Source organism: Hipposideros armiger, unplaced genomic scaffold (assembly GCF_001890085.2).
Source record: "Hipposideros armiger isolate ML-2016 unplaced genomic scaffold, ASM189008v1 scaffold_234, whole genome shotgun sequence".
Taxonomy (NCBI): domain Eukaryota; kingdom Metazoa; phylum Chordata; class Mammalia; order Chiroptera; family Hipposideridae; genus Hipposideros; species Hipposideros armiger.
In genome coordinates this window covers 723,028-738,070 of record NW_017731584.1, presented here as the reverse complement: position 1 = coordinate 738,070, position 15,043 = coordinate 723,028, and the positions used below count along the sequence as shown (strand labels likewise).

At 37.9% G+C, this 15,043-nt stretch overlaps 1 protein-coding gene across 2 annotated transcripts in view; it reads left to right on the top strand.

Moving 5' to 3' along the window:
* Nucleotides 1–15,043, top strand: part of MDN1 (midasin AAA ATPase 1) — a 135,963-nt gene that overhangs the window by 15,513 nt on the left and 105,407 nt on the right. For both annotated transcript variants that reach the window (XM_019654999.1, XM_019654998.1), the window contains exons 6-12: nt 1,380–1,622; nt 1,849–1,980; nt 4,542–4,645; nt 6,091–6,205; nt 9,759–9,952; nt 10,617–10,698; nt 14,393–14,488. In XM_019654999.1, the coding sequence (XP_019510544.1) occupies nt 1,380–1,622; nt 1,849–1,980; nt 4,542–4,645; nt 6,091–6,205; nt 9,759–9,952; nt 10,617–10,698; nt 14,393–14,488 (966 nt within the window). The remainder of the gene's footprint in view (nt 1–1,379; nt 1,623–1,848; nt 1,981–4,541; nt 4,646–6,090; nt 6,206–9,758; nt 9,953–10,616; nt 10,699–14,392; nt 14,489–15,043) is intronic.

Sequence of the window (15,043 nt, the reverse complement as noted above, 5' to 3'; positions counted from 1 at the left end):
TAGTTTTTTTAAAAAAAGAAGTGCAATATACATATAAAAATGCATGTGTATTAAATGTATAGCTCAGTGATTATTCATAAGGTGAATATATCTGTGTAGTGTAATCAACACTAAGACACCAACACTTCTAAAGTCCCTGTGTTTCCATCTAGTCACTAAGACCCCTCCCCCTCTTTAAAAACCCTCCTAACATAGATTAGGTTTAGAGGGTTAGAATTTCCATGCAGGGGAGGATTCTGGTTGGGGTGGGCTAGATGTGGGTCCCAGGGGCAGAGTGCAGAATGGTGCTATGGCCCAGCCCACCTGCTAAATTGCTGGGAGTAACAGCTTTTCAGAAAGTTCAAGAACTTCTAGCCCCGAATCTCATTTTGTCCTCACGTATCTTTAGGAGACTAGCCATGTTTGAAAACTTACTATTCCTTAACTGTTAATAATTATTCCACTTTTCCAAGAGGTCATTTTCCCTCTTATATTAGGTGTACTATTATTTAAAAGTTTTAAAAATTCTGGTAAAATACACATAACATTTACCATGTTAAACATTTTTAAGTGTACACTTAAATGTATTCACATTGTTGTGCTAGCAAACTCCAGAACTTTTTCATCTTGCAAAACTGAAACTCTGTGCTCATTAAACATACTTGGTGCAGTTGTTATTATTTTTATCTTTTTTTACGGAGAATGTCAAATACATTCTAAAGTAGAAACAATAGTGTAATGAACCCCCACATGCCCATCACCCATCTTCAGTAATTATAAATTTGTGGTCAGTTAATGTTTCATTTATATATCGGCATACTTTCCCCACACCATAATTTTTTTAAAGCAACTCCTAGATATCACATCATTGCATGTCTAAATATTTTAGTATGTATATGTAAAAGAAAAGCACTTAAAAATAACCCCAATACTCTTATTATACCTGAAAAAAATTTTAATACTTTTATAATGTAAAATACACATTTAATGTCCACATTTACCTCATTGTCTCAGAAATGTGTGCACTTTTTATCATAAATATGAAATCCTAGAATATGGCGAGAGGAAGGAAAACAAACAATAATCCAGTTGTGGTTTGCCCCATTCCCTGCATGTCAGCCTTTTTTGCTTCTTAAGCTTTGGGAGACTTTTTCTTAAATTTGTTAGCAAAATCCTCATCCCCCAAGGCAGGGTGGGAGGAAAGGAAGAAAGGAAAGGAAAGAAGTCAAATCCTTACTTTGGGTAACGTACCTGTTATTATAGTTCTGGCACTTCTAATTTATTGGCAGAGGTTTATGTCAAGGTCAGTGGCAGCATTGTTGTAGAAATTTAATTAACCTGTGCTCTTTGGATGAAGGACTCCTGTTGACATGCCTTTTATTTTTTACTTGCCCCCTTAGGCTGGCAATAGGAGTTCTGCTCGTGAACAGGAGCTGGCCTTTAGGTCTTATGTGCTGGTGGAGTCAGTCTGCAGAAATCTTCAGACCCTGGCTATGGCAGTGGCTTCTCAGAATGCTGTGTTGTTGGAAGGACCAATAGGATGTGGCAAAACGTCCTTGGTTGAACATTTAGCTGCAATGACAGGAAGAAGGAAGCCCCCTCAGCTTCTCAAAGTCCAGCTTGGAGATCAGACTGACAGTAAGGTAATTAAGAAATGTCAAATTTTGGTATGTTAACATGCTTGTATATATTGTTTTTGCTGAGGGACTGTGAGGATAGTTAATTGGTCTTCCTCATAACTGGTGGGACCAAGCTGTGAAAACCTCAAGTGCCTGCTTCTATCCCTATAGAAGTTTAATGGACGTAATCAAAGGATGTAGCATTAGGACCTCAGGTGTGTGATTTGAGTAATTTTTCTTCTTTCTGCAGATGCTGTTGGGAATGTATCGCTGCACAGATGTCCCGGGAGAGTTTGTGTGGCAGCCTGGCACCCTGACACAGGCAGCCACAAAGGGACACTGGATCCTTCTGGAGGATATTGATTATGCCCCCTTAGATGTCGTATGTCATTCTTCCAATTACTGCCTAATTTCCTTTCTTTAAAGAACATTTTGTTAATTGTGATTTTAGGGGATGATTTAAACATCATAGGAGTTTGATTAGAGATATACTGTGAGAAGCTCATTCATGGATACCTACCTAATCTGGTTTGAGGTCTTGGATTACTTGGCTGGTCTCTTGTTTGATAGAAAATTGATAAAATTCTGCTTGTACTGTGTACTTTAGTAGTTGACTGTGTGACCAATTTCATAGTAGTTTTTTCTTCCTTTAGTTGACTATGTGGCCAATTTTACAGCCTTTCCAAGAATAGGCCCTGTGGGAAACATCCATGTTACGGATACCCTGAGCACTTTGAGACCCTGCTTTCCACCTATGGCATCTGTAGAGCAGTGAGTGGGCTGAGGACAGATGAAGGAAGAGATGATGTAATAAGAGTGTGTTTGTCTTTGTTCCATTAAGGAGAATATACTGGATGTATATTTTTTCATGTGTATAAAATTTAGCTATGGAGGCAGTTTATGTTTTCTCTGTGTTCTGTAAAGTATGACCAAAAAAATGTATTGCAGAATGATTTGGGCAGATTTTCCTGAGATTGGTTTTAATTTTCTTTTGACGTGAACTCCAAAGTTACCTGCATATGGATTTTCCCCTCTTGGAAATGAGAGAGAGAGAAGGTTTAGGGAGATATAAAGGGGAAGGAGTCGCTATAAATATTTGCATATTATGGTGATTTTAGCGTCTGATGAGGTAAAGATGAAATGGGGTTATTGGCCCAAATGGGGCCTCACAGTTTGATCACCATATTCCAGGGTCTTAATGCTCAGCTTTATACGGCTAGAAACTTGGTTTTCTTAATAAGCATGCAGAGCCAAGGCTGACTCCTACCAATGAGACTTAAAAATAAAACTGAATTATAAACCACCAGGCCATTTTAAAGGTATTTGATGAGTCTTGTCCCCTTTCTAGTGCTCTCTTTCCTAGGCATTTTTCCCCCCCAGATATCATGGTACCTGGGAGATCATTAGGGTTATGTGTCATCGAATTAGACTAGCCAAAGAAGATAGAGGAACATAAGGGATATTCCATCCTTGCCATGATGGAGCCTAGGAATCTATCTCTGTCCCATAGCTGAGTACGTTCTTTGATGAGTAAGTCCAGTTTCAAGGCCAAACTGACGATTTCTGTCTTGGTCTCCCTTATAGTTGTGTTTACTTAAAAACATAGCCTGGATCCCTTGGTTATTATTTTATTGTTTCCAGAATTTTTCAGCTAATATTTTAAGGTAGCTTTTACAGTCTCATTCAGGATGATTTTCTTTAATTTTAAGTATTGGAGTTGCCCCTCTATTTTTGGGGGGAGCTTTCCTTTCAGCTCTTAGCATGTATGAAATAGTGATGCTTACTAAAGTTATGTCTAATATTTTAGAACTCTGTTTCTTGGCTCTTTATTTTTCTTACTGTGTTTTTTTCTTTTCATACTTCTAAGCTCATGTCCCCTAGATCCATATGTCTAGTCCACACTTTTCTCAGAAAAATCTCTACTTGGATGTTCCTTAGCCAGTGGAATTTCAGTATGTCCAAAATGGAGCTTGTCTGCTCTGCCACATAGTTACCAAGCCAGAAGTTTGATGTCTCCTTCTTGTAGTCTCTCATTTAGTCTTATATTGTTTAGTACTATTTCTTTATCGCTTTATTCTGTTCTCTCCTATCTCAGCACTGGGCTTATTTTTTTATCTGTCTGTCACTTTGTCTACCTATCTACCCTTTTGTCTTAGTTACCTGACTAGTGTCCTTTTTCTTTCACCTCTTTCCCTCCAAGCTAGCTCTTTTCAGTTTGTCTTCCATATTGTTGTGCAGTTGGTTTTTAAAAAATATATATATATATATACTTTTTCCCAGATGAAAATCTTTTCAATAACTTTAATGAAAAAATTCAAACTCCTTAGCTTAACACAGGAGGCCTTTTATCATCTGTTTCTAAGCCTTGTGTTTTTCCATGCACATTCTGTCCTCACCGTAACAGAATCCTCCCATGCCATGCTCTTAATCACATACGTTTTTATCCATTTGAATAACTTGCCTGGAGTGTATATATGTGCCATTTCTCTCCCACCAAACCTGGCTAATTCCTGCTCATACTTTGAGACTCAGTGAATGTCATCACCCCTGGGACAGCTTCACTGCGCTGCATCTAAACCACTCCGTTCTCATGTACAGCCACCCTCTGTCCTCACACATCACTTTGGTACATCCGGGGCCACACTGTCATGCTGCTTAGTGCTGTGCCTGGCTACCCCGTCAGACGCTGGGCTCTAAAGCCTCGGTCCTGTCTGGACTTGTAGTGTCTTGCTTGGCTCTGGAGGCACTTAGTGAATGTTGAGTGGATGAGTTGTTCTGCTGGAGTGTAGGTGGCTCAGGCTTTCCCACCTGCCTTTTGACCCCAGTTCATGCTGTGAGAACTGGGGTCTCCTTTAAGGGTGTGTTCATTATAAGGAGAGAGAATTGTTTTGTTTTTCGTTACTTCTGTCTTAATAGCTTTCTCGGTGGGGTTTTGTGATGTAGGTTTCCGTGTTGATCCCTCTCTTGGAGAATGGAGAGCTCTTGATTCCTGGCCGAGGTGACTGTCTGAAAGTGGCTCCTGGATTTCAGTTCTTCGCAACCAGGAGGTATGTCTTATTAACCTTTCTATTCCCCCGTGGAGCCCCTTCCTCATAAGCCCGCATGCTAGTGTTGAGTCCAAAAGTCCTGAAATAGAGTTCTCTGGGCCCACTTTAAGCAAGGTTAGCTGGAACTGATGAGAGATCCAACCTTCTCATTCCTGACTATTTTTAATGCAGATAATTAATTTAGAAAACAAGGTGTTTTTTTCCACTTAAAAAGAAGCAGTTTCAAACAATTTTTATATTATTTTCAAGAATAATCATAGGTGAGACTATTGTCAGATAGCCTGGGTTTGAGTCCTGAGACTTTGATATCTATGTATACCTTGCTTGTCTGGTTATATTGGGACTAATAATACCTATTTTACAACTTGGTGTAAGTTTTAAAGATTAAGAGAAATTACTTACATTAAAGACCTGTCACATAGTAAGTACCCAACTAATGGCTAGCCATGAAGATGATAACGATGATGACATGTAGATTTCAAGCAGATAAAAAATTGAGTATAAGCATCAACAAAGAAATAAAACCTAAGCAAATTTACTATATGTTCCTGTCTACATTTTATAATAACATGAATGTAGTGGTGTATTTCCTACTGGTTGTCCGTACCTGTACAGCTTTTCCAAGGCCTTAAAATGCCCAAGAGTGAAATGAATATCACATTATAATTAGTGATTATATTAGTGTTTACTATATTTCAGCGAACATTCACTCCCAGACAGAATGTGGAGCTAACCTAACAGGTTATTTACCTAACAGGTATTTCTCCAGAAATACCTTGCTACCCCTGTTAATTTTAATAGACCCTGAATTTATTCACAGAGATAGTGAAGTTCTTTCCTGCTAAGTACATTTCCCAAAAAGTCCTGGGACATCACAGAAAGATGTCAGATAAACTTGAATTCAGCTCTTGGCTCTGCTATTTGTAGTCATAGTTGAGTGAGCAAGGGAGATACTTCTCCCTATATTCATTCCTTATGCGATCTTCTGAGGATAGTTGTTAGGATTTAATCAAATGGCTTAGGTGTAAGCATGTAGCTTTTCCAGAGTGTATGTTTAATGAATATTCTTTCTCTTAAAATTTTTAATAATTTTTGGTAATAAGCAGTGAACTTATTTTTAATGCTGTGAACCTTTCTCTTTCCTTAATTTATGCCTTAAGGAAGAGAAATGTGTTTGTTGTTGAGATCAAAACACCTAATAGAATCATTTGCAGTGACTTGAAAATAACTTGGTTAAACCTCCTTAGGAAAAATGTCAAACTTGAGCCAACGGGCAGCCTTTCGTTTGTCATCTGCCCTATAAGCCCAACATAGTGGTATCTAGCACCAGAAAGAATGTGACTTTTATTCATACATGAGATAATGCCTAGCAAGGGATAACCAGCACGAAAATTTAAGATTAAAATTGGAAGTTCTGCGTGACTCTTTTTTATTTTGAAATACAGACTCTTGAGCTGTGGAGGAAATTGGTATCGACCACTAAATAGTCATGCTACTCTGCTAGATAAATATTGGACCAAAATTCACCTGGATAACATGGATAAGACAGAACTGAATGAGGTATGTGAATATTAGAAAGAAAGTATCGATGCCTTTCTTTTTTGCTTTCTATTATTAAACGTTTCAGGCCTACAGGTAAATAGAGGAAACAGTATAATGAATCTCCAAGGTACTCATCAACCTGAATTTATAGTTAAAATGTGCTAACGTTTTACTGAATTCACCTGGTATTTTTTATTAATATATTTGAAAGTAAACCCCATAACATTTTATCTCCAAATACTTTGATGCATCTCTAAAAATTTAAGAGCAATTTTTCATATGTAACCACAATAATATTATACCCAAGAAAATGAACAGTAATTCCTGAGTACCATTTAGTTCTCAGACCATATTTTTTGCCCCACTTGTCCCCAAAGGATCTTTTTACTAAGTTAATTTGTAATTAGTATCTTTTACTCTCGACAACTTAATGCACATTTTGATCTGGATATTAGTGAAAATTGAGATGAATTATTTTATAGGTTTTATTAAATGATTCACTCTGTAGTATCTCTGGTCACCTCCGATCATTAAGAGGTATATTAACTTGACTCTGCTAACCCCCTCACCTCCCTTTTGTATCTACCCCCTCACTTGGAAAGCTTCCCTTTCCTTAATGCTTCGTCTTGGAGAGTAGCAAATAAAGCTATTGTCAGTGATTGTTCAGGCACAGGAGGGGTGCTTTGCTCTTCATTTGTGTAAGTTTTTAGATAAATAAGTGACACAAGACAATCTGTTCAAGTATTTCATCCAGCATTTTAGGTATTTATTAGCAGAGGGGTTTTCAGGGTATCTAGTTCACCATATTACTGGGAAAAGCTTGCTCGTGTAAACTCTACGAAGCCCTGCCTTCCCAGTGTGATTGTATAACTTTCTAGCCTATTCTGCACTTGTGAATTCCTTATGTCACTCTCGTTCCCAGTTGTGTATTTCTGTGTCTGATGATACCTTTCTTTTCCTGTTTTTCTGGCCTTAACTATAAGCTGCTTCGGTACTTGCTCACCTTTGTGCCCCACCATTCCCTCAGTGCCTGGCATTTTGTAAATGTTTGTCGTATTGCTCTGTCATAATGCAGCTTTTTCTTTTGCAATTGTAGACATTAAATGTTTAATTTTCAGACTTAAATTCCAGTCTTCTCTCTAAAGGAGAGGACTAAAGTTCACACGTAGGTGCGATTTATTGGGATTGAGAGGATGGGAAGAGCTTTTGATAGCTACTCTTTTTTTACTGTATCCTGTACTTGAAGTACAAGCCAAAGCTCATCTTTCTATTTCTGTCATAAACCACAGGAAGTCATTCTGCTCACAGGAAGTGCAACAGGAGCATTTACTCCCTCACTTAAATAACGTGTATCATATTTAGATAATTGACTTTGAGAAGATTACTTGTTCTTTTTAAGCTTCTGGACTTGCTGATAAATCCTAATAATACTCTACTGAATAAATGACTGGTGGCTAAAACCTTTGTGTGTATTACTTAGGAAATAAAATAATCTCCTATGCCGACCTCATGGGGAACACAGGGAACTGCATTTCTGTTGCTGCCAACCCGTCGTCCTATGCTTAGAAAGATTGTTATTGACTTCTTGCTGAAATATCAAATTATGCTTTAAAAAATGAGCTATTTATGTAGTGCCAGTCTCATATCTAGTAAGTGCCAGGAACTCAGCCCAGGCAGTTTCTCAAACTTTGTCTCCCCCATTCACTTTTGCCTATGTTAAGTCCTGATGCCTTTCTCTGCCAGCGAACCCACTCACAGCCACTGGCGACCTCTGCCAGGTGCCTCTGCATGAAACCTTCCAGGATCCCCCAAGCAGGGCCGATCATGTTGTCTTTTGTGCTGCAAGCTTGATTTGCTTACTTATCTGCAGCTTATGCCAGACGGAGTTTCTTGAGGGTGGACCCCATTCCTTATTTGTTTTGTTTCCCTATCCCTAGAACAGTGTGTGATATAAAGTAGGTACTTAAAAAAATGCCTATTAAAGGAATGAATCTCCAAAAGGCATATCAAATTGATAATAGAGCCATCTCATATCAGTTTAAGTGATAATTATGTTTAGATTTTTTACTTACAGTAATAAAGAAAAGGTATTTTTTTGGCTAAGATAGAAAACGACTGGTTGGTAGGTACACATAAATCTTTTTCATTCAGAACTTTTTTCCAAATAGCTGGGTTTTTACTAAATTGTTAAATTTGGCAAAGTTTTTTTCCAAATAAAAGTAGGTTTTTTTCACCCGGATCATAAGTGTGCATGCTCATATAATGGAATTACTGCTCAGCAGTAAAAAGGAATGAGCTGCTGACACATGGAGTAATGCATGGCTGAATCTCAAAAACACGCTGAGTAAGAGAACCTGAACTACCCACTGCAGCCTCCTGTATGATTCCGTACATATGACAGACTTGCAAAAGCAAAACCATAAGGATCGGAATCAGACTCATGATACCCAGGAGCAGTGTGTCGGGGGATGGATGGATGACAAAGGGGAACGGGGGAACTTTTTGTTTTCGGGTTGATAGAAATAGAATGTATTTTGTTTGTGGTAACCAAGGTTATAAATAATATGACCAGTTTTATAAGTGTTCCCTTCGTACGCAAAAATGTATTTCTGTATTTGAAAGGTCCACATGTGTATCCATTAAATTGAATCTGTTGATTGTGTTATTCTCTTCTTATTTAATTTTTAATCCATCTGAAATATGTTTTCAATATTTGCTATAAAATCCTCCAATAAAAAAAGGTATAGAGATATAAAATCTGTGAGACCTACCACTGGAGATGACACTGTGAAAAGGTTTTAGTTCTTTACCCTTATAAATATGTGGACATTACATATTTATTATGTACAAAATATGTGGATATTTTATATGTAAATTGAATCAACATATTTCTTTTCAAGCTCATTTAAATATACTGGATGGTAATATTTCTAATATATTCATGATATTTCCCATTATCAATTCCATATCAAAAAAAACCTTAGAACTAGTGTGAGCACTTAGTATTATTACACTGCAAAAAATGCTCGGTAGTTATCGAAGTGGATGATCTTCTACTTTTTAAATTCTGTCGTCTGCTTTTTAAAGATCAGCTGCTTTTTAGTACTTAACACTAGCACCTTTTACTGTGGTCTGCTTTTAAAAAGTTAGTTTTTCTTTTCCCATTAACTGCTTCTAATTTGCTTTGGCTGAGAAATGATATGACGAGTCATACTAGAGTTGTGTTTACAGTTAGGGTAAATAGCACCTGCAGGATTCATCATTGAGTCAAGTCCTGGGACTTGGATGTGTATGTTGCTTGGAGACCCTTCCCCATCTGGTGTCCGTGCCCTAAGCTTGTGTCATAGATAATGAGGTTGCCAGATAACTGAGTTCTGTGGAGGAAGAAAGTCATGGTTTTTGAGGGGGAAGGGGCTCTGCGTAAGGGTGAAGTTCTTATACTTGGTAACGATGACAAATTTCATAGAGAAATACATTTTTTGGTTGACTAGTATCTGCAGCAGTGAATGTGTGCTTTACAAAAATCACTATGTCTGCTGTTAAATTTTCTTTGCTTTTTTTCTTCTGTCAGGTTCTTCAGAGCAGATACCCCAGCCTATTGGCAGCAACTGATCACCTGCTAGACATTTACATCCAGCTTACTGGGGATAAACATCACTCCCAGAGTGATAGTTCTGTTGAATGTGAACAGGCACCTCAGGAAGTTTCAGAAGCCAGAAGAGAAAATAAAAGACTGAGCCTTGAGGGAAGAGAATTGTCTCTAAGGTACTGCACTAAACACTTTTCTGAGTTGATGTTTTAAAAACTACTTCCCTCAAAAGTTCCCTCCAGCTAGAACTGAATGCTTATTAGAGCTCAGGTTTATGAAATTAGACTTCTGTCCTGCTTTGCAGTGTCAGCTCACTCCTCTTTTCAGATCTGTAGTTACTGATTAGGAAGGCTTGTAAAGGTAATGTTATTTTCGCTTTAAAAAATAATTTTTAAAGCCAAAGTTAGGAATAGTTACTGACATAGTTCTTTCACTGGATGTCCTTTTGTGACACATGTGGACTTATATAAGATCCTGGGATTTTGCTGTATATAGTGAGCTCTGTGCCTTTTCTCTCCATTCTCCATGTTTGACTTGTTCTTTGAGAAGTGAGAATTAGGAATGGGCACCTCCCCCTCAGTTTGCTCTGAGAGTTGCTCCCCCACCCCACTACCTTCTCTGGCATGGATGGGGAGAAATGAGTTATAGGTCACTTCCTGGTAGGGGCAGGGACTAGAACAACTCACTTATTCTTTTCCCATGACACTTTATCTTCACATTGCCAGAAAAAAGGAGAGACTTCGTTGTCAGGTAGCCCCAGACTTAAGTGGACCAAATAAACTGATGCCCTTGATGTCTGTAGCCTATGGTCTTTTATTTGTTGACTTTTTTTTTTTTAAGGGACCTCCTGAATTGGTGTAATAGGATTGCCCATAGCTTTGACAGTCTGTCTGCATCAGCATCATTCAGTATTTTTCAAGAGGTAAGATAGCGTCCTTGCTTGTTTTCTCGGTGCCCTATCAGGCTGTTGATTTCGTTGTTATTTTCTCTATTTTCTTTCTTTTGATTGCTGTCAGAGTTTTTCTTTTGTGTAGGTGTTTATTATACTTAGCTGGTTAAAACTGAACTAATGTTGCCTTCAAACTAATTGGGCATAATAAATGTTTCGTGGTTTTTTTGAAACAGGTTACTACTTAATTCAATTAAGCATAGTTTGAGATAGAATAAAACAGGTACTGAAATTAATGGTAAATTGAAAAAAAATCTCCCAGGTGATAATGTTATAAAATATATAATTTTATAATGTTACAAAAAATATAAAAGTGTTTTATGTTTTACATTTAACATTTATTCCTATATATAATTTCTTAGTTTATTGGATAGATTTCTATTTCTTCTCTTGTGTCAATAGAGTCTCTTAATTTTAGTCCAGAGAAATTTATGTGGGGGTTACAAAGTGTAACCTTGTATTCTGGGTTTGGGAAGGAAGCCCAATTGAATTATACAGCTCTGCCATATTCAATAAGAACAAAGATTTCTCTCTACCTGCTTAAGAATAAAAGTGGTACTGTGTGAAGATCTTTGGGCTCTTAAAAACATTGACCAGTTTTGATTATAAAAGGTTCCTGGTTTCTATTAGCTAGGACTGAGGAAAGAATAGTGATCCAGTTTGGTTTGCAGTATCTCTTTGTGTTTGGTAAGGTTACTTTGAGTAGAAAGAAACCTCATTTGGAGTGGATACTTCAGCTCAGCTGACCCTGAAATGCTGTGTGACGGTCCCATAAATCGTGTTCTTCTCTCCAGTGAACTACTCTTCCCATTCTCCTACATTCCTCATCTTTCTTACAGGCAACCCTGTTTTGTAATTTTAGAATAAAATATGGCATTTGTAGGATTTCTCTAAGCTTCTTAGTGTCTATTTTAGAATGTCATTGTGTGTGTGTGTGTGTGTGTGTGTGTGTGTGTGTGAAACCACTTTACTGAGATATAATTCACTTACCATAAAATTCACTCTTGTAAAGTGTATAATTCAGGGTTTTTTAGTGTATTCAAAAAATTATGCAGCTATCACCATTTTCTAATTCTAGAATAATTTCATCACCCAAAAAGAAACTTTGTACCCATTTAGCTATCATCCCCATTTTGCCCTCCCTGCAGCCCCTGACAACCACTTATCTACCTTCTATCTATAGATTTGCTGAACCTGGGCATTTCATATGAATGGAATCACACATTATATGCATATTCTCTCAGTTAATTCATATTGAATTTAGCATGAGTCAGTGCTTCATTATTTTTATGGCTAAATAACATTTTCTTGTATGTATATACCACATTTTGTTATTCCATTTGTTGATGGATATTTAGGTTGTTTCATCTTTTGGGTATTGTGAATAATGCTGCTGTTAACATTTATATACAAGTATTTTATTAATACAGAAGCAATATATATGTACTGTTGAAAATGGGAAAATAATAGGAAAGCGAAATGATAAAATAAAAATATTTCCCTATCCAGGATTCCCCAGCACTGTTAAGATCTTGGTGTATCTCCTTCCAGATCTTTTTCTACGTTATCGGCTTAAGAACTCTTGCTGTTTCACAGTCCCCCATTTAAATATACTATCTTGTTGAAGAGATTCAGGACAGTTCTTTTGCAGAGCATTCCACCTTCTGGCTTACCTGGCTGCTTCTTTATTGCTCTCACACCAACTGGTTCTGCAGTTCAATCCATTTCTGATACTAGCTACCTGGAGTTAGTGTAGACCCCATAGGTTCAAGGGCTCAAATCCTCCACGAGACTGCCCCCACTTTAGACTCCAGCCTCAAGTCTCGAGGGCCACCCACATTTATAACCTACCAGCTATAAATTCAGGGACTGCCACAGTCCCCTCAGGGTTAATAATTGACTCACTCATTGAAAGCACGATATGGTACAGATTACAGTTTTAATATAAAAGATACAATTCAGGAACAGTCAAATGGAAGAGATGCAAAGGGCAAGGTCTCAAGGGTCCCAAGCATAGGCACTTATGTTTGTGTGGAGTCAGGTTGTGCCACCTTTCTGGTACATCAGTATGTCCACCAACCAGGAAGCTCTCCAAGCTTTGGACATCCAGCCTTTTATTATGGTCTTACGTCATTGGCCACATGATTGAGCTCAGTCTCTAGACTTCTCCCCTCCTCAAAGGTCGGGGGTGGGGTTAAAAGTTTCAATCCTCCAATCAGTGCTTGGCCTTTGTTAAACTATCTAAGGGCCCATCAGGAATCAGCTTGTTTAGCATAATAAACTCTGGTATGGTCCAAAGGGGCTCTAGTGAATAACAAAAGACACTCCTTACTCTTGATAATTCCAAGGGTTTTTGAAGCTCTGTACCAGAAATTAGGGACAAAAACCAGATAAATCCTCTCTTTTAAATGCTTGTGTGAAGTTCATTGATATATTTATTGTACTTGGTGGTGGCAGAACCAGATACAGTAAGTCCTTACTTAATGTTGTTGTTAGTTAGGTTCTTGGAAAAGGCGACTTTAAGCAAAATGAGGTATAATGAAACCAATTTTACCATAGGTTAATTTATATAAACAAAGGTTAAGTTTGTACAGCATATTTCAGGTCACAAAAGTTCTAAATAAAGACCCCAGACACTTCTAATATTAAATATTGAAATAAATGTGAGCTATACATACGTTTAAGAAAGATTAATAAAAGCGAGTAAGATAATTATTTTCCAACCCACTTATTCTATTTAGTTCAGGGTCAAGGGTGGCCAGAGCTTCTGGCAGCAACTCAGGGTGCAAGGTGGGACCAACCCTAAACAGGACACCATTCCATCACAGGGCACACTCACTCAGACTAGGACAATTGAGACATGTCTACCTGACGTGCACAACTTTGGGATGTGGGAGGAAACCAGAGTACCCAGAGAAAACCCGGAGAGAATGTGCAAACTACACAGACAGTGGCCTCGACCAAGAATTGATTATTTTTTCTCATCAACATCATAATGAAACTATGATGAACAAAATGATGTTACTTGAGTACCCACTGTATATTCTTTGTTTTGCCACACTCGTGTCCTTTACCTGGTCATTCTATCTCCTGTCCTTCCCGTAAACAGAAATTTAACAGAATCCTTGAGGTATTCACATTCAACTTTTTTGGGGTAGAATCTGTTTCTGGTGGTGATACGTATTTTCTATTTCATTACATCAGAAGGCATATATCTGGTTGGCCTGTCTGTAGTTGCTAAGATTGAGTACTGGATTAAGAGCAATGACAATGTGATCCCTTTATTGTAAAGTTGCCCTTTACAACTAGAAAGGAATCTTTTGGTGTTATTTCCACTGTCTGAGAGTCATTTCCTCCATGAACCATGTATCTGATGATTAACACTCTTTGCTGTTTTTGCCTGAATTTCGGATTTGCACAATGAGATTTTTTGGTTTTTTTTCTAATTAACCAGTATTTTGATAGTAAAGCTTCACCTTTGTTAGTGTCCTGTCTTTATGGTAAGGTCCTGAGCCTGGGGTTAGTACCTTATCTGTACTCTCCTCAGTCTTGCAGGAATGTACCTGCTACATATTATGTTCCTCCCTTTTTGACCAGGATAATGATGTTCTGTTGTTAATGTATTATTTTAAAAATCAGTCAGCATTAACCTTGGTTATTTTAATAGGCTCTGGACTGTTTCTCAGCAATGCTCTCCAAGCATACAAGCAAACTGAAAATTGCAGAAGTCATCGGAAGCAGATTGAACATTTCTAAGAAAAAGGTATGTAGTGCTATTTTTACTTCCCTGTTGAAAAGAAACCGAGATGCTTAGCTTACTTGCTGGTTTCTGCTTCTTACCTGGAACAACTTTTGCAATAACTGCCTCCTCTGTCGGGGTTGGTAGTTTCATTGCTGCCTCTCATGGACATAAAGTTCACCCTGTCTCCTCGATAAGTAGTTCTTCATGTGTTTCACATTTTTAAAGTGAGTTTCCTGGTATCCTGTATCACATACATGCCTTATTCTCCTGTGGTTTTTTGTTTTGTTTTTTTTTGTTGTTGTTTTGTTTTATAAATGGGTTTCTTTTTTTCATTTTTCTTTAATTTTTTAAGATTTTTTTGGGGGGAATGGGAAAAGTGCTGGGGAATTGGGGGAAGTGGAACAGACAAGTTGCTATCCTTTTGTTCCTCACTCTAGCTGTGGAGGATGTTGCTTCACTGGCCCAAGTTGGCACCATCATTGCACTCTTCCCGGGTGAGGCAGATCAGTCGCTGTCTTCTGGACGGCCGCTCACTGCGGCTGCTGGCCGCTCACGCTGGCTGCTGGCTACACACGG